This window comes from Python bivittatus, unplaced genomic scaffold (genome assembly GCF_059951505.1).
Source record: "Python bivittatus isolate LINGU-HERP-01145 unplaced genomic scaffold, Pbiv_v1 ctg000700_np1212, whole genome shotgun sequence".
Taxonomy (NCBI): domain Eukaryota; kingdom Metazoa; phylum Chordata; class Lepidosauria; order Squamata; family Pythonidae; genus Python; species Python bivittatus.
The window spans coordinates 10437339-10461975 of NW_028277098.1; the positions used below are offsets into that span (position 1 = coordinate 10437339).

Sequence of the window (24637 nt, forward strand, 5' to 3'; positions counted from 1 at the left end):
GCCTTGATTTGTTATGTAGTAATTGACTAATCTGTCTTCATAAATTTGATTGATTTTCCAAGAATTGACTTTTTCTGCCTAGATATGACACCATTAATTTTCCCTGCAAATTTTATGCAGACATAGAACTGGGCAGTTGATAGGCTTTGCCATGTCTTCTTTGACTCTTTAAGATTTCCACCTAGTTCTACCGCTATACCAACCTTGCTGCAGTGGCAGAAACAGAATGTTTGCCAGTACAGTGGGACTTCCTCCCTATTTAATGCACTTCAGGAAGTGTATCTTGTGTATAAATCATATTGTTAATAAATCATTGTGTCAAACACTCAGGATGTGCAGACTGTCAATTCTACTTCAAGTGCCTGTTATGGAGCTCTATAGATAACATGACTGGCTCCAAGATGCTCCAAGGCTAATCAGATTCTATTTAGTCCTCACATCAGAAATAGAGTCAGAAAATAGAACTCTATTGTCTCATTGCCTAGTAAATGAAAATAAACTGTTTAGAGGCATGGGCTGGATTAATTCACTGAAAAAGAACTGTTGTTTCATCATAGGTCTATGGTAAACAGAAGGTTTAAGAGGGATGAGATGAGATCTTTTTAGCTTTTCTGCTCCTGATGCTATCTCAGTGAAAAGAACATGTGACCCTTTCTGAACCTTTAGGCTTCTGCACAGCTACTGAGTGTTGTATATGGAATCACTTAAATGAAATGGAGGGTTAGATTCCTCAATGTTACTGAGGCAATTTGTACAGAGAGGTAAGAATCCATGGATTCAGATCTATCAGGGATCTGTGTGAGAAACAAAATCTAGTATCTGACTGATGTATGGGTGCTGTTTGTCTTTACTAGGCTCTTCTTGTGTAATTATAAATTATCACAAAAGCCCATCATTAGTTTCTGAATGAAGGTAAACTAAAAGAGTACTGCCCAAGGTATTCAAAACTACCTGGATATTATGGAGTATCTACCAGTACTTTAATTCTTCTTCTTTTATAAGTAATTGTGATGGACGGGTATCTCTTTCAGAGAGATAAATAAGAGAGTATTTGACATGGCTCTTTGAGAGCTTGAGAACTTAGACATAGGAATGTTCTCATGAATTCTTATTACTTTGTCACTTTTATCAATATTTATCCAAAGTCTACAATTACAAAAACAAAAGGACACATTGTGACTCATTCCACTTATTTGGTGTGGGGTATCCACTAAACAGTGAATCCTGAATGCTGCTGAATCTTGAAAAAGCAGGATTCTGATTTTTTTTCTTAACTGCAGAATTAACCTAATAAAATATTTTATTATTATTGTATTATTATAATAATGCAAATATGCAAGCATGGGATGTGGAGACTGATGATATTCTCAACATTATTTTAAAAAGTGGCAGAGACTTGCAGATTTTTCTTGGGGAAGATATTAGCCTTTTACAGCAGCTGTTTAAATTCCACAGTCTGATGTTTCTTATGTCACCAAGTTACATATTAATAATAAAGAACTGATTAGCTCCCTGATATATATTATCCTCAGTTATGGAATTGTACACATGAGTGGTTTTAATGAATGAAGTTGGTAGTGGCAGATGCTTGGCTGACGCAAAACCCTGATATTTGGCCCAAGTGACACATTTAAACTTCTGTGAAAAAAATATCAAAGAAGTCATAGGGAAGCTGAGAATATATTGGAGAGGAGAGATCCTGTTCTTGTTAGTACATTCTGGATTATTCCCTTCATATACCCTGCCTTCCTGTCAAGCAGGATTTCAGAGAGAGATGCCAGGAAACTCAAGTCATTGCCTTTAGAAATCTGGAGGATATTCACTATTTGCAAACTCATGTTGAAGGCATCAGTGCTCCTATTGCTCTTAATTTGTGACTACTTAGGCTATTTATTCATTTACTTGGAGCACTCAGGCCATTTATTTATTTTTGAAATGTGCATGCTACCCTTCAGAACCAAATTTTTCCAGGGTTGCTCATAATCTACAATTGCCTTCCTCTTTAATACCACAGTCAGTTGTTTAGCACATATAGAAGGTAACAGCTGCTGGAAGCTGTAGTTCAGCAACATCTGAGAGGGCCACCAAGTGTCCTTTGCTATAGATGAGCATAAGCCATAGCCTTACCTTCCTTTCCTTGTGCACAGTGGCTCGATACTTTGCTGTTTGGAAGCCAATCATTTGCTGTTTAGCAAACACATCTGGCAAAGAATGATTGGCAATGTGTGATAAGTCACAAACTAGGATTACCAACCACAGTTTGGTTCTCATTTGTAATTCTGCTTTGTGGGCACACCATGATTTTCTGGGCTGCAGGAAACAAGATAGGATTGTCATCTCTTAATTTCTGTGCAAGGAATAGAAGTAGAAGAAGTTGAGGCAGGAACATGGAAACCCAAAGCTTCTGTCTTAGGTTTAGAAGGAAAAAATAAAGATTCATCTGTAAGGAACCTGTGTGTTTTCTTACTGGCCTATACATTTATAATAAATTGACAATTCAAAATGCAGCATACATCCAATATTTTCTTTATCATGAAACTGGTTCTGTGTCAAATCCATTCTGATAGTGACTAGATTTGAAACACCCTATGAGGTGAAGTGTTAACACTTCACAAAGCAATTGTTTATTGTTCTTGTTTTTTACACCACTGTGGACCAGGGATTTTCTAACTTTTTCAGGCTATGGAACCTGTCAGTTAAAAATAAATAAATAAATAAATGTATTTTAAAAATTTCCTGGAGCTCCTAACCAAGACGCAAAGCTCTAGTAATATAAAACTGGCTGCATTTCAGTTAACCTTTTAATACCTTTAGTTTCTCACAGAGAAGATACTACAAGTTTTCTCAGCAAGAAATCTATCAGAAAACAAAACAAAACAATACAAAACAACAACAACAAAAAGACAGGAAGGAAACAGCCTGATGTCCTTTGTAAGTGGGACTCATTTAGATCCATTGAAAGGAATGATAGGAGTAAAAAGGAGAAGTGCCCACACATCAAATGAGGAACTAAATAAGGCAAAACTAAGAACAACTTGTGAAATGCACAGGAAAAACCTCCCGACAAGGCAAATTATTTAATCTTATCTATCTATGCTGCAAATTTGTCAAGCAAGATACATGATGTGACAACAGCATAAACAAATGTAGAACCATGAAACCAAATGCAGGCCACCAGCCATGCAAATGGCATGTGATTCATTACAATGTGAGCTATTGTTCTGTCTCTTCATCTGAACATATCAACTGTTATAATAAATTAGACCTCTATTCCATCAATGCAACAACAGTTGGTGCTGATTGGCTACAGTTTTCCAGGTTCTCAGTCTCATAATCACATTGCTGTTGTTCAAGAAAGTCAGAGTGTATGAATATTAATGGGTCTTTATGAGAGCAATTTTCCTTGCTTCATGTCAGACAGATAATAATAATAAAACAAAAATGCAATATTTGGAAAGCTTGGTGACTTCACCATGAGCCAACTGGTGCTTACCCTTCAACTGCCCAATAGTAGAGTGCATCTATGTAACTGAAATCCACTTAAATTTTAGATATTATCACCTTTTTGTAATTTTAGATTTTATATAATTTAATGTCTATTTTATAACTTACATATAGACTATATTCTGGACCTCCCTCACTCGTAGATGCTAGTTAGGTTGTTTTATAAATGTATTTTAACTTTGTCTTAAATTTTATTTCATTTATCAAGATAGATAGATAGACAGGGAGGCAGGCAGACAGACAGACAGATATTCACAGAGCACTCTGCTTGTACTGGTCTATGATTGCAATAAAATTGATTGAGTGCATAGAGGGTAATCTGAGTTCCTCTTCCTGAAATGCTATAAGTCATGGAGTGACAAAAATCCCATCATCTACACCCAATCAATCAATCACATTCTACCCATGTTTTTCAGTACATATATGTGCATATATTTGTCCCATGTTGCTAAGCTGGGAATGTATGCAAGGAAAAGAACGAAATGTTAACAAAGGCACCAGACTGCTCCAACAGCTTCTCAGCCATTTGGCCACCATTCCTTTGCATTTAAGAGCCCTTGAGAGTTGTGAAGGTAAAATGCTAGCAGGCTGGCAATTTTGTAACTGGGCATTTTTTTTAATTGCTGTGATGAAGGTTGCATGTTGCTATGGGGAGGGAATAGATAAGTTCTAAATATGCACAAAAGGTCAAATTCCAGAAAGTAATGTTGAATGGGGGATGGGAAAGGCAGGGAAGAGGAGGGAGAGAGAAAGAACACCAAAGTTAGTTTGAGCACAGGAGCTTGGGGCGGGAGAATTCAAGAGTTTTTCCCACTGGAAAAACAGATCACCACAAAGTCTGTAGAATCATAGCGATTCAAAGAATTCACACAATTCTTTAAAAACACACAAACGTTGCAGCTGTTTCCAATAAATTAGAACAGAACCAGAAATATATCAGCATGAAAACAGATGATGGTGTAAGAGCTGTGGGAAGGGTGGTGAAGGCGTGAAGTAGGTTTCCATATCTCAGGAAAGGGTCTTTCCCTTGGACTAAGAAATGCCAAGAGACTTCAGGGGCTGAATCTGAGGTTTTCTGTATGCAAAGCAGATGCCTGTACCCTTTGATCAGCAGCATTTCCCATGCTTCTTCACCAAGCCCAGTCTTCCATGATTTACCATTCAGCCATGTGTTTCCCTCTTGTTTCCTTACAGAGAGAGGGGGAGAGCAGAAGGGAGAGAAAAGAAGAAATTACAGTAAGAGGAGAAAGGGTCAGTTTGGAGCCACTAGAGACTTTATTAATCTTGCCCATATGTTCCAGAAACAGCAGCAAGGACTCAGTCACCCTAGTCTGCGGTTTATCTAAATTTCTCTAACAAAACTAGAATATGTGGCACTTTTTTTTTTGGTATCCATGCAGGATAAATATTCTGTTTGAAATGGCATTAGGTTGCCATGCTTATGCACCTCAGGTTCTACTCAGTGAGTTCTTGAAGTAGTAATTAGCAAATATCTCCAAATGGGAGACTGCATGCTGTACGTTACATCAGAGTGGATGTCGATTAAGGGCTTGATGAAATGGTTGCTAGGAGGGAAATAAACAAAGCAGGACCATTATGGAAAAGGGTAGAAGAAGGTACTGCCCATTTTCATCTTAGGATAGGGTAGGAATGAACTCTAGATAATTTGTTCAACCTCTTCTGACGTAAACTTTTTTGTATTGCTTTGTTTTTAGCAGTAGATGCATTTTCTAAATCATCATAACCCTGTCGATAAGTATTCAGAAGTAAGTTCCATTGGGCTCAGTGGGATTCTTGGTTTTAAGTAAGGAAGATAAGACACGACAATTTCCAAACTGCAGAAAAAGGAGCTGACATATTTATTATTTTTCTAGAGGGCAAGATTAGAACTAATTACAGGAAAAGAGATGTTGTATACATATTGAACTTCACTTCCTAATGATAAGTGGGGCTCAACAGTGGAACAGACTCTCACAGAAGAAGCTAATATCTCTGACTGTCATTGGAGAACCTGCCCAGCTTCTTTTTCTATCACAAAATACAAAAAAGTCCTTATAGCATTAGGTACAAAGAGCGATTCAATGCAACTTTAAAATGTTAAACATTTTTAAAAAGTCTATTTAATAGGTAGATTAAAGGCCAATGGATGGTCTTTATTTAGCGTAAAAAGGAGGAAGAGCACCAAGGGAATACAGGAAGGTCCTTTGCTCAGATCATTTTTTTATTTGTCTGAACCATCAACTAAGTTCATAAAAACTATTAGAATCCTGCTCTGGTGAGACGACGGACCAAGTGATATAATGAAATATTTCCTCTTTAACTTCTTGGAGTGCAAATGGTAGTTTACATCTATAGAGAAGACAAAAGAAAGGCTGACAAGATATATTACAGAAGAAAGAATTAAAAAAAAACTATTCTTGAAGTCATGATACCTTGGTTCACACAGCCTAAGACAAAAGCAAACAAATCCCATATGAAGCAAGAAGAAAAGGCTTGCATCCTACAACAGAGATTAGAGCATGAATTTGGAAGCAGCAACCAACTGAATGTTATATGTTCATGCAGGAAATAGCTGCTGTTACATTATGAAGCAGTTCTGTGATAGAGCTGGAAATCCAGGGTGGGACACATATATACAACCCTCTTGCTCCTGGCTGAACTACAGCCTCCAGCATCACTGATGTGCCCAAATGCAAGGTATGCTGGGAGGTGTTATTCAGCAATATTTGAAGGGCTATAGATGACCCACCCTAAGATAGAAGAATGTTCTCATTTTAGAGTATAATCCCTTTGCTATCTAAAGGTGTGCTTGTATATGTGCACGTGTATGTGGTGGTGGTGGGGAATATGGGAGTAGGTGCTCTGTTTTTTACGTTCGTGCTACCATGTTCCTTAAGACCTAGTCACCAATTCATTTTACTGAGACTGCAAGTATTGTGGGCCATGAGCCCACCCCGTAGGGAGCACTGGCTACTTTGATGGTCCTGCATCCATGCCATTTGCCTTTTATTTATCAAATAGTGGGATGGAGTTGTGAGGCAGATATGCCCATGATGGACATGGTCCCTTATGTAATTATTGCAAGGCAGGTGATATGTGACCTATTTCTACATATATGGTTAATTTTCACTTTTGGAAGTCCTGCACGGAAAGCCGCTTCCTCTATAGCAGAATGAAAAGGGTGCAGCATTCAATGCACAATCCAAGGAATGTGTAAATACAATAAAAAGAAGAAAATGAATGGGTGTTAAAAAATAATTAGCCAACAGGGCAGGCCTGAACAAAGGAAGAAGGCACACCTATGTTTCTCTCTGTTTGTCTAAATAAGGGGATCCACCTGGTTACCAGTATGGAAAATGCACTTCAATTATTAGGAAAACAAAGAAAGCATCACTGGATCATGATTTTCTCACTGTGAGAAGAACCACAGCTTAGCAACAGAGTACATGCTTGCATGCAAAAGTTCTCAGGGGTAATTTTCTTTTCAAAGCTGGGTTGTGCTACCAGGGAGAGCAGACTATTTTAGGTGAAATGAGCCAATGATTGTGATTTTTTTTTTTAATTGAAATAAATGTTGTTTCCAGAAACCACAATACATGCACCACCCCTCCCAATTGCACAATAGGAAAATGCAGAACATGAATTAAAAAATAGGAACTACAATGTTGGACAATGGTCAGCAATAGCAACTGAGCAGAATTTCACAACCCTTCTGGAAATCGCCATTGATTTGTCAACTAAGACGAAATAAACAATTTCCTCCTCTAACCTTACATTAATATTGATTAACAGATGTATTAATAAAACCTCATGCCAGGTTGTACTGAAAGGACAGCAAAGAAATATGGAAGGTTTCTAGTCCCCCATCAAGGACTGGCAAAGATACTCTAGAGGTGGAGTTTTTTATATCTCCTTTTCAGCAGTGATGATGGTAAAGCATTAAATTTGATAAGACTGAAGGCTCTGAGCTGAACATAAGACATTGGCAAGGTAATTCACAGCTTCCAAATAAGTTCAACCAGGAAGGGCTAGGGCTCAGATCTTTCTGCAGATCCAAGACGATACTGAAGATACTGAGCTGCATAAAAAGAAAGCATGTGCCAGCGTAGAAGTTCACAAATCAGAGCATGGAAATCCTGTTGAGAGTGAGTAAGAATAAAAGGAGAAAGAAACAAAAGTAATATCCTTATGGAAGTTTATTACAGACCTTCTGGTCAAACAAATGTGGATGAAACTGTTACATGTCAGAAGACTGAACTTTCAAAAAGTGATGATGGGAGATTTCAATTCTCCTCATATGTACTGGAAATCTAGCTCCACTAACCACCAGAGATAGAACAAATTCCTATCTTCTTTTGCTGACAACATTTTTCAGAAGGTAGAAGAAGGAACAAGAGATCTGCTATTCTGGACCTAACTGGCACACAACATGGAGTTGAGCAAAGGCCCTCCGAGCCACGACTGCCACTTGCTCCTCAAGCAGGACTTGTCCATCTGGAACAGTGCAATCCCACCCAGGACCAAAGATGATAAGTCCCCAGATGCAGAAGAGCTCCACACCCACAGTCACTCCATCTTACCAGGGTTCAGTTGAAGCCTGGTGTTCCCCCTCCAGACCCCTACAGCCTCCAAGCGTTGCAAAAGAGCATCAGCAGCATTACTTAGTTCACCTGGGGTGGAGATGTACAATTGAGTATTATGTTATCCTTGAAATCAGGATATCAAGGAGAGGAGGAATAGAGAAATGTCTATTCTAGGCTGAATTTCAGAAACTCTGATGGAAGATTTGTCAGATCCTATGGCTTGAAATTCTAAGGGGAAAAGTGTCCTGGTAGGATGGGAAATCCTGTGAAATGAGATACTGAAGGGACAATTTCAAACAATCCCTACAAGAAGAAGAAATAGGGGACATCTAAAGAGACCAATGTGGATATGGTCTTTCTAAATTATTGAATGAAAAAGAGTCATGTCTAGGAAATGGAAGGAGGAATGTGTTAACCAAAAACAGATACAGGACAGCCATCAGAAGCCAAAGGGAGAATGTCACGCAAAAGAGCAGAATGAACTGAGGTTTGTGAGAAATACCCAAACAACAACAACAAAGGCTTTTCTGGACATGTCAGGGGAAAAAAAGGAAAGGTAAAGAGGCTGTAGGTGTTTTGTGTGGAGGAAGGGATGAACTGATAATAGGTGATGACAAAAAAGAGAGAACATCTTTATATATGTGTGTGTGTGTGTGTTATTAAGTGTTCCACAAAAGTTAAAATACAGAAAAATCAAGAAATGACAAATTGAAATGAGTTCACAGGAGGGCTACCAAAGCGGGGGCTGGAAACCAAGCCCTGTCAAGAGTAGTTAAAGGAACTAGGTATATTTAGCCTGCAGAAGAGATGAATAAGGGCAGATATAATAGCAGCCTTCAAATATCTAAATGGTTGCCATATAGGAGGGGGAGGACTCTCTTGCCCCAGAGGACAGCACCAGAATAGATGGACAAAACCTGATTCAGTTTTGACATTAGGAGAAATTTCCTGACAGTAGTAGCTGTCAAGCTGTGAACTAGATTGTCTCATGAAGTGATTTATTCTTCTTCACTGGAGTCTGTCAAACAGAATCTAGATTGCTCTCAGTCTAAAGAGCTTTAGCAGAACTTGCACTGAGCAGAAGGTTGGACTAAAAGATCTCTGAGATATTTTCCAACTCTGTGATTTTGTAAACCCACTGTTTTGGTTCAGGCAAGGCTCTCTCAAAGTGCACTGAATTTGGGCAATACACCATAAAATTTTAGGTTTAAATTAATGTCAGACATCTGGTTGTATTTCAGATTCTGTCAATCTTCCACCGCATGATGTTAATTCTATAGATTGGTCACACACCAAGCAGAGTAAACATATGATTTGTTATGGTATAAGATGATGTGTGAAACAATACCCCAGGGAGTAGGGACTACATATTGAAGCTGTGGCTATTACCATGACTGAAGCCAGAATCCTGGTTTATATCTTGTTTTTGTTTTGCTTTATTCAATTTTCCTAGAGACTGGTAGAAAAAAATATAACAACAAATAAGGAATTATCAAAACCACTCCCAGTTATTTTGTTCATCTGCAAGACAGGCTTGTTTGGCAAACCATGGTCAGAATGATGGGCTTAATCGTGTGATTGCAGTTAATGTAAGGCAATATAAGGTAATTCTGAATACATGCACATCTTTGCTTTATTTATTCCCCTGTTGCATGATCCAGTGATCAGCAGTAAAGTATGAGTACAGCCACAGTAGTTGAAGAGTAGGTCTGGCATAGACAACTACTTCTTTGTCCAAAGAACTAGACTGCTCCTCTGTTATTACTGGGGTATAGGAAGTGCTGCAATGATTTTTCACTTCACATTTCATTGCAGAGCTTTTAAAAAAGGAGAAGAGGGCTCTTAGAGGCATGCCAGTTATTTTAAGCTCAGAATGACCCATCTCAAACTGAAAACAGCAGTTCTGAGTCTGACATTGGTTGCTCTGACCTCAGAATAATGGGTATCCAATGTTATTCTGAACACTGAATCATGTCTGGTATGGTTGGATCAAGACAGGAATACCTGCACTAAGGTCAGAACAGCTGTTTGGAAAATTATGTATTTTGAGCTTGAAATGTTTTGCATATGCTAAGGGCAATTGCCGCAGGGACTCCACAAAAAAGGAGCCCATCAGAGGTATGGTGTTTGACATGATCAGGCAGAACAATATTTTTCAACCAAGGCAGCAAATTTAATCAGTTACAACACAAAGTATGAGTAATTTCAGTACTTCAAGTTTCCCCACATATTCCTGAGTCCTGAGTCATTGATTTAAAATGTGAGTAAAAAAATACATGGATGGCAGATGGAGGGTGAATAAAATGGGGTAGGAGTTCTCAAAAAGCATTCTGCCCACCAGCCTTTCAGAGTCTTAAAAATACTCTGTTCTACCATGATAATATAAGAATCCTCAAAATCAAATAGAGAAGCCTACAGCCTAGCTGCAGTCTACCTCATCTCCCACATTGCACAATGGCCTAAGAAGAAACTATGTCAGGTCTTTTCTAAGTTAGTTAGCAATTTTTATGCCTCCAGGTCCATGTAATGCGGCACAAAAGTCCTCATGCTACAGAGATAATTTTCCACCCTTTAACCACACAATGCCTTCCTGAGTTTTGCTGTATGCAGGAAATAACCCTTGCTGAAGGTTACAAGAAGCAAAAGGCCACCCTGTTCCCAGAAAGTGGCTTTAAAAAAAATTCCAGGAGCAACACTAGATAGTTTTAAAAAGAATCCTACATAAAGGCTGAAGGAAATATGGGGTGGTGGACTTTCACATTCCTACCTCCACACAGCAGGACCAGGCTTGGCCAGTAGTTACTGTCATATACAAAACTCAGAACAGCTACAAGTTATCTCTTACAAGGTCCTGCAGCTGATACTATAATCAGAAACAGATTAGTAGTTAGTGTGACTTTAATGACTATTCTTAACTAACTCTAAAACCCTATCTGAAAAGAGGGGAATACCGTATTTTTACTAGGAATCTGGTGTGAATTAGTAGACCTGAAAGTGCCTGTCTCACCCATAGAGAGGCTGGCTTCACGTGCCGTATTAAACCATTCTTTTAAAATTGTATTTTTGAATAAGCCACATTTGGCAGGGTTCACACATGATGGGAACCCAGAGGCTGTGATCTACAAACCACAGTTACTTGGTCACTATCTAAAGCTAAACAAACCTCATGAGGATTACTATGAATCAGTCCACTTTCTTCTTTATCAATTCAATTATTTTGCCTTTTCTTGCCATGGGAACTTTCAGTCATTCCCAAGCTGTAAGACCACAAACTTTTTTTTTTGTATGGCTGTCCCTTCCCATTCAGCTGTGAATTGTGGGACAGGGTTTCCCCATTGCTTTCATTTGTGCAAAAGTTTCATTTTGAAATTCTGATATGCAAATCTAAACAAAAGTGCAACCTGGAAGAAATCCCATCTTTCTCCAGCTCTCTCAAAAATCCTTTTAAGCACTGGGTATTTTGTCTCCAGCTTCGCAGAGCTTTGGATGGGTTCCAAAAACAATACTTTGTGGGAGCCTCTACAATTCTTTCAATCAGCTGCATCATTTTGGAGATCACACGGCTGTCCTCTGAAACTGCCCCACGATCCCTTGCAAAGGCTGGGAATTGAAATCCGAAGCATTGGACAGCTGTCATAATTACTCTCCTTTATCACGGGCATCGCTTTTAATGGGGAATACAGACTAATAGAAAATGGTGTTTTAAATCCTATTTTCAATTGGTGGACTAAGTACCCCTCACCAATGACAAAAGAAACATGAAGGAAACACCTTTCTTCCCCCATGCAATTGAATTCGCAAGATGCTAAGCTGAGGTGGGTCCTTCATGTCCATCGAATACTTAGAATTAGTCATCTCTAACTCACAAAGCATTCAGAGCTTCTGAGTAGCATTCATGGATTAACTTATTCATCATTAAGTTTGATACCTTTCCCAAAGCGAGTGGCTCCCAGTCCATTCCTAAGTGAGTGTAATAATAAGTTTTGAAATGCAACGTGATACCTTGTTTTAAAAAAGCAACAAACCCAAAATGCATATTATTTAAATTTATTTTTGACATTCTATTTGTGCACACCATGACTGTAAAAAATATAATTAAAATTACATTTTAGCATAATTTAAATAATTACATCAATAAATTATACATTCATTTTCATTTACATATTTAAGAGGCCACAATTCAGAAAAAGTCTATTTCCTGTATGGCATTTCTTTAAAGTGTAAGGTTGCAGGCAGGGACTTTTTTATATGCTGTTTTATAAAGTGTTCTGGGAATTTTTCTGGTTGAAGAATTAATAAAATATTAATTAAATAATATTTAATTAAATAAAAATATTTAATAAACACACACTTCAAATCCAGCAAACTTGATCATATACAAAAATGTATCAAATTTTCTCTGAGTTGAGACCTCAGCAAACATGGCTTTCATTTTGCACATAAGCAGTATAATCTGAACACCCAACCAAGACCAGCTTGCTGAGATAAATACTAGTTTTCTTGGTTTTTCTCCCCCCATGTTCAAGAAATGGAAACTTATTATAAGAGCAAACTGATCTGCTTGATAAATACACTGAACAAAATGCAGAAAAAACACGATTCTGTAGCATAACATTTTACAATATATTACCAGTTATTATTACACAGTATTTATATAATACAAGTACTGTACAAAATGTACAGAGTCAAAAGGCAACACTGACCAAGACGAAGGACTACGGGAAAAATATTAAAATTAAACATTCAGTACAAGAAAGGGCAGAGTACCCTATTGCTGAAGAAAAGGCAACTGAAAAAAATCATAGCAATGGGAAACTTAAGATATACAGGAGACCAATTTGAATAAGACAGTGTTGTCCCGGCAAAAATTCAGGTATTTAGACATAATCTGCTAGAGATTCTCCTCTACAAGTTCCAGTGATGCAAGAAGACTAACAGCAACAAGACTTTATTGAGAGCACCCTAACTGTACTATTTGGCTATCCTGAGATTTCTTTTTCTAGCCAGCAATATTTTTCCCTTTAATTGTTCATCTTGCAAAAAGAATCTTTACACATACCACCAAAGCTAGGGACTAATTAGGGTCCTTTTTCTTCCCCAAAAAGTAAAATTCTTAGCAAGTAGTATGTTTCTGTCAGACCCTATTAGATTTCACATGTCTTTTCAGACATACAAAATATTTAACATTTAACAAACATAATACAGGAGAACAGCATTTTTCAAGTTATAAGTCAACTACAGAATCTACAATCTATCTGAACACTTCCAATAATATTAGACAAAATGTAGTGTTAAGGTGTTAATGATGAACTGGCCTTCTTTGCATAAAGTGCAGTGCTAAAAGAGAGACTCTAGATGTCAAAATCATGTTGAAATTCAGCAAGAGTGTTTGGGCCTTAATTATATCCAGAACCCACATTTCTTCCCTACGGGAGACAGGATAATCCCCACCATACAAGTGATATAGGAAAATAAAAAGTTATTTACCAGTTACTCTATGGAAACCTTATGGCAAATTGAGGAGAAAAATGACTTAATGTCTGATTATTGGACAACTAATAAACTGCTGAATGTAAAACTGGGTTTTAGTTGTATTGTATAATTTTCTTACAGCTTCTGCAAATAAAAAAGGGTACAGATGAAAGATACATGAGGCAATGCAGTAACTGCAGGTATTGAAAAATTTTCATCATTTGAAAGCTTTCCAATCTGCTTTTCTTCAAATTACGACTTCCTAAATGTATTTCCTAAATATTTGTTTCAGTTAAGAGCATGTATACTGTGCCAAGCCATGGTTTGATCATTAGAAAACTGCATGCACATTTTTCACTTTTTCAGGCGAATGAGAGCTAAAATTGAAAACACTGAAAAACAAATCATATTTTGGGGGGAATTACTTGTTACTATTCATTTAATAAGGAAATGTATGGGAACTGAATCAAAAAGTAAAGCCTTTTCTTTAAGGATAGAGGGTAATACATGTGCTTAATTGAGATGAGACTACTCAGGAAATGAAATCAGGTTGCAAAAACTTGTCAGTTTGCAAAACCTTATGGTTTCTCATATAAAATTGCTTGTGAAAATTCATTTTCCACCTCCTGATTTTATACCACTTAACACAGAGCACAATTTAGACATTTTACATCCTAATTTTTTGCTCAATAATATTGGAAAAATGCATAACCTTGGCTAACTTCCTACTCTTCTTTTTCTTCCTCATTCATTTGGTAAGGCCCTTCCTTGAGTTATTTTAAATACTTTTACAATGCTGAAATAATAACACTTAACCTGCTTTAACAACATGATGCCAAGTTGAAAAACAAAAAAAAAGAACATTCAAGGTTTTTGTTTGTGTTTAAAGTAGCAAATCTAACACCCTTGATCCATTTTGGAATATCCTGTTCTGGTACCGAAGACATAATGAAGAATGAAGAGATCTTGTCCTGCAAATCTAAGCAGAACTACCTTCAAGTCAGACACCCTGAACTAGATGCCAGGGCACAGGAAAATATACAGAGCTCCGTGGTGGTTTTGTTTGAAGTATAAATAAATATGGTTATATAAATAAATTAATAAATAAATACACAAAGAGTGATTCTTTCTACAATTCGGCTGACCGTTCTTTGAGTAGTACGGCAGGATTGATTTCATCTATCGACCTGCTGGAGGTGCTGACATTATTTGTTGCCACTGTTTCAGAGCTGATGACATGGAAGGCTGTGAGGGGACAGCCCTTCACATTATTGCAGATGAGTCTTTGGAGGGAGGCTGTATTCACAATGTCAAAGCCCACTCTACCCCCAAAAGTACTTGGCTTCCAGTATTCAGGCGAGCAGATGGCATTTCCCATAAGACCTTTCAAGGAGAAGGGAGCCCCAAGTTCAATCATGGTCTCACCAAAGATGGCTCCAGGACGTGGCTTTTCAACAAGAAGAGCAGGGTACAGTTCCATAGCTTCAATATCTCCATAGAGCTCTTCAAGTTCTGCAGCCATTTCTTTTTCACCTGTAATAAGGACAACTATCTTTAGAACAAAGGAAACTCTACTTTCTTCATCTGTGACTACCGTACAGATTTCTTTTGAAAGTAGAAATCATTAGCTAGCTTACTTTTACTTTTTGTTTTAAATGATAAATTATGTGTTGATATATTGCTTGAACATTGCATTTTAATCTTGGTGAGCCAGCACAGAACATAGTCTAACCCAAATCAATGGACCTGCTGTTTTCAATCCCTTAAAACAAGGGCGGTGCAATTTTTCCTAGCTCAGGGTCACAATTTGCCTTAAAGTATTGCAGAGATTGTATTTCATTATTAAAATTAATGTGGCTAATACAACTCTCTGTGCATTTAACAGTTTTCCCCCTTGATTAAAAGTTACAATTCAGTGGCAATTTGCGGTGAAGCTTTTTAGGTTGTGTACCCTTGCCTTAACTGGAGATGCTAAGAACCGGACTGGGGGCACAACTTCTACCTCTGAGATATACACACTTGCTTGCTTGCAAGTAAATCTTACCAGTAAGTTCTTCAAATGATGTAAAAGGTTTCAGCAGAAAGTACTTTCGGTATTCATTCAAGGATCGGTATCTCATCTGCCGGGTTTGATCAATAGAAGCTTTAGCTACATTCTGCACTACAGCAGGAACATTCCTACCCCCAGCTACCTGTTTGCAAAAAAAAATTAAATAATAATATGAAGAATTATATTACTGAATTATGTTAGGTCAGATAGAGCAGTGTTATTCATTTAAAGGTTGTTATGCTTATTGATATCTTGATCCCAAAGAAAAACAAGTACAAAACAGGAAAGATAATATAGTTTAGTATACCATTGGCATGGATTCCCCATATCACTTCTGACTAGCAAAACAGAAAAAGATTGCCTATTTTTCTGTATTAAATTAGTTTGGCTACTTGTCACATATTTACATTATCTCTGTAAGCTATCAAGGTCTAGTTTTCACAGAGAAATGAGTTTGGATTACAGACTTACTCAGATTTGGTTTATTAAAAAAAAGGATAGCTAGAACACTTTTTGCTGATATCTAGTTTTATATGTGGAGGGATGAACAAAAAGGAATATTTTGTCATGTGCTCTGAAGCAGAAGCTTAGAATATCCTCCTCAGTATAAAAACTACTTTTCTATCATCAGAGACATATACCTAACATGAAACAATGGAATAGCATCCTTTGGAATCATATGAATATTGGCTAAACTCAGCTGCATATACTACATGCAAACGCCATTCACATTTGTCAATATGTAGCATAAGAAGATCAAATCATATAGCTATCACAAAAATTACAGGCAGTATCAGACCCGAGTATCAATAAGACTATTCTTTTTCTGTTCTTAAAACATTTTCAGATATGGTAGTGATTTACCAAAGGACAGCTATGCTGTTATGGAAGTTGGGAGGTATAGATGTATGTATGTATGTATGTATGTATGTATGAATGAATTTCTGCTGCCTCCAGCTAAATGAAGTGCAATCTTGATCAAGGTGGAAAAAATAGGAGAAAAGAGCCTTACCCTTCCAGCCCTTTGCTTGGAGAAAGACTGTACCATGTGAGAAAGACCATGTTCTAACATAATGGAATTGTTATACATGAACTGTGGGTAAGTGTATTCTTGGTTATGGATTTGAAAGGTATCAGGAAGAAGAGGATGCCAATGGTAAAGGGTGTTGAACTCTGCTGCTATTCTGTTCTGATATTGAAATTGCTGGTTGAAGAGAAGTTCTGGATCAAACTTCAGTTTGAAATGGTATCCGCTTAAATGTTGCACATAGTCTTCAATCACAATCTTGATGGTTTCTCCTTTAAGAAAATATACAATAAAATCAGCATTGCAGTTCAGATTCCTCAACAGCACCAAATATTTAATCCCACTATTCCAAAATCACTTGTTCTGTGACTGGCAGAATTCTATGCTGCAAATTAAGCCAAATAATAAGCAAATAATCTCAACCAGGGTAAGGAATTATCTATCTTGACTAGCATTGTATTCCTCAGTTATTAGAGAATGACTCTGTGAAATTCAGATACAGATCACAAGTGCATAGACTATCTATCAGCATTTTCCTTCAGCAAATGATGTTCAGAGAGGCAATGCAAATTAATTGTCATGGGTGGCATTTATATCTGAAATCTCATGCATTATAATAATGAAGACAGGCTCCTTCCCATATTCTTTTCTGCAACTGTATCTCACTATCTCCTTTCCCATGAAGCTCCAAAGCTTATTATTCTCTGTTGACTGACAGAAAGAGAAGACTATTTGGACTCTTTGAGCATTCTATAGCTATTCCAGACACTCTCTATTTTGAGGGGGTGGGATATATTTATGTTTCTTCCCCTGCCCCCATTCATTTTTTGATGGCATACTTGAGATCACCCTCAAAGTCTACCCAACCTTTTTGTCCAAGAACTCTTTTACAGTTCAGTATTAGACAGACATTGGCTGCATATAATGAACTTCTACTTAAGCACTATAGCCTGTAGATGCTGACCGATCTTCCACTTTAGATTTCTGAATAATACTATTTTTTGGATTTCACAAGATGGTGTATATGTATTATTTGTTAAATTACCTATCAAGATCAGTCTGGTGGTCTGAAATAGTTGTTCATCATCCCATTCTGGGTGTTCTCCCTTAAGAATGTCACAGACTCGATTGTGTTCCCGAAGCCACAATGTGGCATACATCATCAGCCCTGGAACCAAGCCAAAGACTTCCTGTCCTACAGAAAATTTCAGGTGATCAGGGATGTGGGGTGGATAGATCATTTCTGCCTGAGTTTCTTTCACAGTAGGTGGATACATTTCTCCACCAATCATCTGTAATTAAAAATAAAAGTAAATGAAAATTGCATTTTCATAAATGAGTTTATTAAAACAAAATTCTGTCCTACTCAATGTCACTTCAAACAGTAAGCTGATGGAAAAGTTAGTGAGTTTGAGATTTCCAAATTCATTAGATGAATTGGTCCTTTCTTTATGGGGCAGCACTCATCAAGTAGAACTGAAGGAATTTCTCAAAGAAACTCAACCCACCTGAAATTTTAGCTTTCCGTCCTTAAGAAGTCTTAGTTTCATCTGCCTGTCCAAAGTCTCTCCATAGATGTGACTAAGATCAACCTGTTCATAGAACAAAAAAATTTAGTTTCAGCCCTCAAGACAGAGAGAACATAAAAAAAAAATAACAAACAAAAATAATAATAATAATAAAAAGACAGAGAGAACATCTATAAACATAGCGAATGCCATCCAGAGATAATTCCTATAATGTTCTAGAGTATTATACAATACAATATGGGGAAGGGGGGCAGCAGCAGAGGGAACAAGAAGAACAAATTCCCTTAAATCAGTGGAATGTCAATAGCCCATTATCATATGAAGCATCTGAGCACAATCCAATCAAGCATTCTGAAAACTGAAAGTATTAACTTTGGCTGGATTCAACATTTCAGATACTCAACTATACTTCTAAAAGTTATATTCTCTGCTGTTCTAAACAGCAAAGTGAATGGTTTTCATAAAGACATTCTTCGCTCTTAAAAGCTGCTGACAAAGCCAGTTTCTTTTGGATTTAAAAAAAAACACAGATGCAAGAATAGTATTTGTAGCACAGCTAATCTGAATGGATGATATGAAACAGCTCAATTCTTTGAGGAACTGATTAGGTGATGAAACATGAGAGCAGATTATTTCCGAGAGACTAGCTATGAAGTGTGCATATCGCTATATTTATGCTGTTCCTTCAAGTACTTCAAGATAGTCATTCTCAACACAGCACTTAACAAAATTTTGCTTGTTACAACTTATCAAGCCAAGTCATAGTTCTTCAGTCTTACCCCATGTCCAAGACCTTTTGTGAAGGCTGGTCCTTTCTGAGTATCTGTCTTGAAGTATTGGTGAGTGAAATGCTGGGCAAAGAAGGTGAACATGACATTCGTGCCTTGAGGATCAGGAATGAATTTTCTCCTTAGCAAAAATTTTTCTACAATTACTTTTGAATCTGGAAGCTCCTTCTTGCCTGAAATATAAAGCAAACATTTATTTTCTGGCATTTGTAGACAAAGGAAATCAACTGCATTTTCAAACATACCAACTTTTTACTGAAATAAAATTTCAATAAGAAGGAAATACAACAGTGATGTAGAACAAAATATTGGTGCTCCTTTGCAGGTTAGAACTGATCTATGTAATCTATGTACCCCAGCATAATAGAGTGCTTGTCTTAGTTTCTAGTCTTAGTTTCAAATAGTGACCAATTTGGTGGCCATGATAACACTGCAGATATAGAGTCACCCATGCCCCATTTCTTTGACAAGTTTGGCATAATATTTCACAGGGAAAAAAATCTGGTATAACAAACACTCAATATCTGACATTTTCTTTTATAGCATTTTCTAATATTTAAGTCCCATCTGGGCATTCACTGTTCATGTTTCATGACTGCTTGTTGCTCTATTCTGTCCACACAATGAGGACAAGGTAACTGTTGACAAGAGTCTGTTGTCTTCCCCTGTAATTTCCTAAACCCCGTTACAACTTTACAGCTTTGGCTATTTGGGCACAACTCTGCTCCATTTATGAGCTGACGTATCTTTCCTCCAGTCCTTATGCACTGATTTGCTTTCCTTCTTACCTTTCACACCCATTGGAGTGGGGCAGTCATGGTCCACTGGTGGAACAGTTCGAGTATAGTAGGAAAGATTAGAATAGGCTTCCCAGCTTTTGTAACCATAGCGGCCATTATATGTTGGTGGGCTTTCAATTAAGTGGGATCTGGCTAAAAAAGGAGATGAGACAAAATTGTATTAATGCTAAACAACCTGTAACTAGCATCTCTATATTATCTCAAACATAACTTTTAAAAAGTATGTCCCAATAACAAGAATTAAATTTCGATTCCCTCTCTCTCAGTTCCCTAAGTTTAAATAATGCATTTTTTTAGCCTCAGCTTTACTGTCAGTAAATTAGATATAATAGTATTTTATCTTACAACTTTATATAGAGGACCCTAAATAAGTTTCAGAAATTATTAATAGTGGTCTTAATTCCAGAAAAAAAATACAAAAACAAAGGAAAAGCAATTAGCAACCACTAAGCATTCTTCTACCCGCAGTATATTTCTTGGTAATACTCAGAGGCTGTACATATCTTATCTACTCTACTGCAGATAATTTTGTGTGGGTTTGTAGAAATCTCTCCCAGAAGTTTTTTAAACCAGTGAACGGGATACTCTGTACTAGCCACATAGTATGCCAATAGACTTTATCTAGATGTACTGATTCAGAATCAGTTCAAGCACTTAGTCTGTAAACACTGCCAGTTTAAATATTCTTTATTTTTTGGACTTTCTCCTGGCCTAACTTGTAAACAGAGTCTTAGGAGTAGTTTTATTTTGCCATTTTCTTTAAAGACAACCAATTTGCCAAAGGTATGTAAAACAACAGAACTTCAATTTACTGTAGCTTTGTCAAATACCATGTTAACTTTTTATTAGCTATTTTAATCAATACATACAGTTCTCTAGAGGGCTGAAATATCTACAGCTATGATTTAGGCTACAATCTTCCTTACTTAAGGGCAAGAAGCTCAAGATTAAGGAACTCACTGAACTCAATAAGACTGATTTTCAAGTATAAGAAAACAAGATTAGCCTGTACAAGCAACGAAAGAGTTGGAAGACTTACACATTAGAATGTATCTCATTATGGCATTGTGGAGGAATGGAATGTTGTTGATTATATCCCAGATGCCTTTGAAGTGTGTGAGTATATAGTGTACCGTGTCTGGAGCAGGCTTTAGCTTAAGTCTGAGCCAAGTATAAAATTCCGCTGCATAAAAAGTATAGAAACAGAATTTTTTTAGGAAACTGCCTTTTATCAAGTCAGATGATTGCACGATCTAGTTCAATATTGTCTACGTCAGCATCTCTTAATACACTTCTTAATACATTAATATTTCTTTTGCAGACTACTTGAAAATAGATGCTGCTTTCAGCATGACTTTTTAAAAAAGTTTATTTACTAATCAAAGCACAAATATAGTAAAAATATCACTTTGATCTGTCAACATCATCAAATTCATGAAAGTCATAAACTGTAGGCCATAATTAAAACAGCCTTGATCCTTACCTCCCCTAACTCTTAAATGTAGTACAAATGTTCTGCATCCTTACCATAGATCCCTGACTCTAGGCTGCACAGATGGAAATCTTATTTTCAGGCCCTTAAAAAGAAGTCTACCCTAAACCTGCCTGGACCTAATCTGAAAAACTTATAGCCTTTCTCTTACAAATTCATTATATCACTAATAATACTTTCAGAAATACATACGTGTCGTGCAGTTTTCCCCATAAAAGCCAGTCCGCGTACAGTCACATTCATATTGATCAAAACCTTTTGTCATGCATACACCTCGGTTTTGGCATGGATTTGAACAGCAAGGATTGGCTAAAATAGAATTAAAGACATAAGAAACAATTTGATTTAAAATCCTGTAATGTTCCATCAAATTAGCTCCATCATGCAAAAATATAAGCCTTGGAGTTAATTCCCATTCAATACCACTAGATCACATTTTGTTCTTGCTAAACCTTTGAGATTGACAAACCTTATCCAATGGCACAAACAGCCACAGGGTAACTAGCTATAGCACCAATTTGTATTTGGGTCCATCGCCCTTTCTAAAAATGCCAAAGTACCAAGAGGTCCCAAAAGTTGTGGGTGTGTGTGTGTGGGGGGGGGGGGGGGGGTAAGGAGGCTGTCATAGACTGTGAGTTAACTATTATGAACTACATTATTAAATACTTAAACATGCTTTGCTTCTCCACCCATAGCTGTATCAAGACAAAAAGATGGTGCATTTGTTAGATTTACATTCTGCCTCTCCTTCAGGAGCACCAGGTGGTATACATTTCCTCCAATTTTCTACTTTTCCAATTTTGTCCCTACCCCCAACAACAAAGACAGGTTGTGGTAAGGGAACATGACTTGCTCAGATTCACCCAGGAAGTTGCCATGGCTGAGGGTGAACTTGAAGCTGGTTCTCCCCAGTTTAAGAACACCTTAACCATTATATCACACTGACTCCAGAAAGGGGCTAGTAGCTGCTATCCAGGTTTTCGCCTAGGGAACTTTTCAGTCTTATATTTGAGATGCCAAAAATTGATCCTGGGAGAAATGCTTATGCTCTACCAATGAGCTTTGTGCATTGCAGTGAAATAGACAAACAGTTGAAATTAACTTCAGCACTACTGGGAAGGACAGTGTCTCCAACAACATTAGAGAATGCCAGGCTAACTTAGAGGTCCACAAAATGCTGTGGAACAATCATAGCTTAGTCCCCCAATAAGAAAGGGGGTGCCCCAGAAGGCCATGCACACACCTGTAATGTGTTGCCGCTTGTCCTTCCTGACATCTGGTGCTTGGCTGTGCAATGAGAGGCCAGCCCCCAACCCTTTCCTACTCCAATATCTGTGCCAAACATATTAAAATAGAAATCCAAAGGCTCAGGAAATAAAATATGGAAAAAGCTGTGTTTGTTATTCCTTGCTGCACCATATAACATATGGGATTTCTATTTTCAACATTTTTTGTCTCCTATTTCTCACTTGTCAGTAAGATAGATACTTAAGTAACAGAAAATGTATCTTTCTCTAGGGCTGGGTCCTGTTTCTATGAAAATCATGAATTCATGTTTTACCCCTAACCCTATGAGCAAATCCCACTAAATATAATAAAGTTTACTTACAGGGGACAGGCATAAAATTTTAGGACTGAAATGCTTCCAGCCTGCTCATATCCCAAACTGACACTCTGCAAGAATTGCATTAATCTCTAGTTTAAAGGGATCCTTATAAATCCCTCATTCCGGGTTTTTGTTTAAGTTAAAGCCTCCTTCAACCTTTATTTCTGCATTAAATTAAACGCATCAGGAGTGAAAATAAAAATCATGCCCTTGAAAAGCTTTCGTAGAGGTCAAAAGAGAAAGCCAACAGTTTGGGAAAGAAAGAAACCAAAAAAAAAAGTCGAAAAATTAGCAACACTAACCTGCTTGACTGAAAGCCAAGAAAGAAAATAAAAACACGGCTGGCACAATCATGTCCAATTTCGGGCAGAAAAGAGCCAACTCGGCGTCCGGATTTCTTTTCCTCAACTTTTCCTGAAGTTTTTACTCTGGAGAAGTTCGTCCGCCGCCGCGCTTTTCGCGAGAAAATTATCCAGCTGCGCGGAGCTCTGGGTTCGATCCGGAGCAGCTTCGAGTTTTATGCTCCGGTCGTGACTCAACTTCTTCCCGGAAGGCTTTCCGGGGCCGCCCTTCATACGCAAATAGGGTGGGAATACTTATGTTTGGGGTCGGTTTTTTCTCAGGTAATTTCCACCGGGTAGCCCCCTCCCTCCGAGCGGTGCCAAACCCCGGGAAAAATGTTGCAAGAGTGGAGCACTCGCGGCACGCACGCACACACACCCCCCGCCCGCCTCCCCCTCGTCGTGAGGAGAGTCAAGTGTCTAAAGGCGCCGAGCAAAGGCGCCGACGTTGTTTGTCTTAAGCCTCGACGCCCTGTTGGGGCTCCTAGGCTGTTGTGTTCAGAATCTTTGCTCAAAATCGCAAGCCTCCACGGCCGTCCATAGAGAGCACCAGAATATTCCCTCCGGTGAATTTGATGGCTTTTCTACAGTTGCCTCTTCTCTATTTATCTTCAGGGATTTCGTGTTCAGTGTCAAGGGATAATCCGGGCAGCCGTTTCTCCGTCTCGGCGCCTCACCTCATTCTTAACTAGATTTACTCCTCTCCTCCATCCCCAGCCGCCCCTTAAATTCCTAACTAATGTGGCCAGTAACAAAGCATGACTTTGTCGCCAAGTGACAGCGCTGGTTGGCTTTCCCACGGCTTGGTTTCCTTTTTCTCCCCTTCTTTCTCGGCTGCTGAGAACCATCTTTCCTACCGCTTCTCATGCACGGTTACAGCCGCGGCAGCAGCGCGCTGTTTTTAAAACGGTCGCAATACCTTACTTTGAAACGCACTGCTCTGCCACACTTAAATCCAGTAAAACCTCTTCTGAACTGTTTGTTTCATTTGTGCTTTTAACACCGTCCAGCGTCACCCAACCTTCTTGTGACCATATAAAGTCTCCCTTCCAATGGTGTTATATTGGAACAGCCACCGAGAGATTTACAATTCTCTATCCCACGGATACAAAAAGTAATTAAAAAATAAAATAAAATAAAATAAAATAAAATAAAATAAAATAAAATAAAATAGGACAAGACTCCCCAAAATTGGGAAGTCCATGAACATATCTGGTGGTTTGAAAATGAGTTGTTGGTGCAATCACAAAATAATTGCTGAGACATGATTCTCCACTAGTCACTCAGGGGTTTTCCTCACTACAGAGATGAACTGCTATCCAGATTCATCCCTGAATCAGCAGAAAACAATACTGGCATATTAATTTCCTACTGACAAATTAATATGCCTCTCTTTCAAATCACTGCAGTTACTTGAGTTTCTTTCATCTCCAACTGACCCATTT

The 24637-nt window shown here is 37.9% G+C and overlaps 1 protein-coding gene across 1 annotated transcript; it reads right to left on the bottom strand.

Annotated features, from left to right (window-relative positions):
- Positions 1-12124: 12124 nt before the first annotated feature.
- PTGS2 (prostaglandin-endoperoxide synthase 2) lies at positions 12125-23480 on the bottom strand. The gene is made up of 10 exons (XM_088153721.1): positions 23154-23480; positions 21438-21554; positions 20793-20936; positions 19742-19885; positions 18945-19126; positions 18145-18228; positions 17682-17928; positions 16622-16908; positions 15604-15751; positions 12125-15092 (listed from the first exon to the last, which is right to left on the bottom strand). Exons 1-10 carry the CDS (start codon positions 23203-23205, stop codon positions 14689-14691), a joined length of 1809 nt encoding a protein of 602 aa, XP_088009847.1. The 5' UTR covers positions 23206-23480; the 3' UTR covers positions 12125-14688.
- Positions 23481-24637: the final 1157 nt, after the last annotated feature.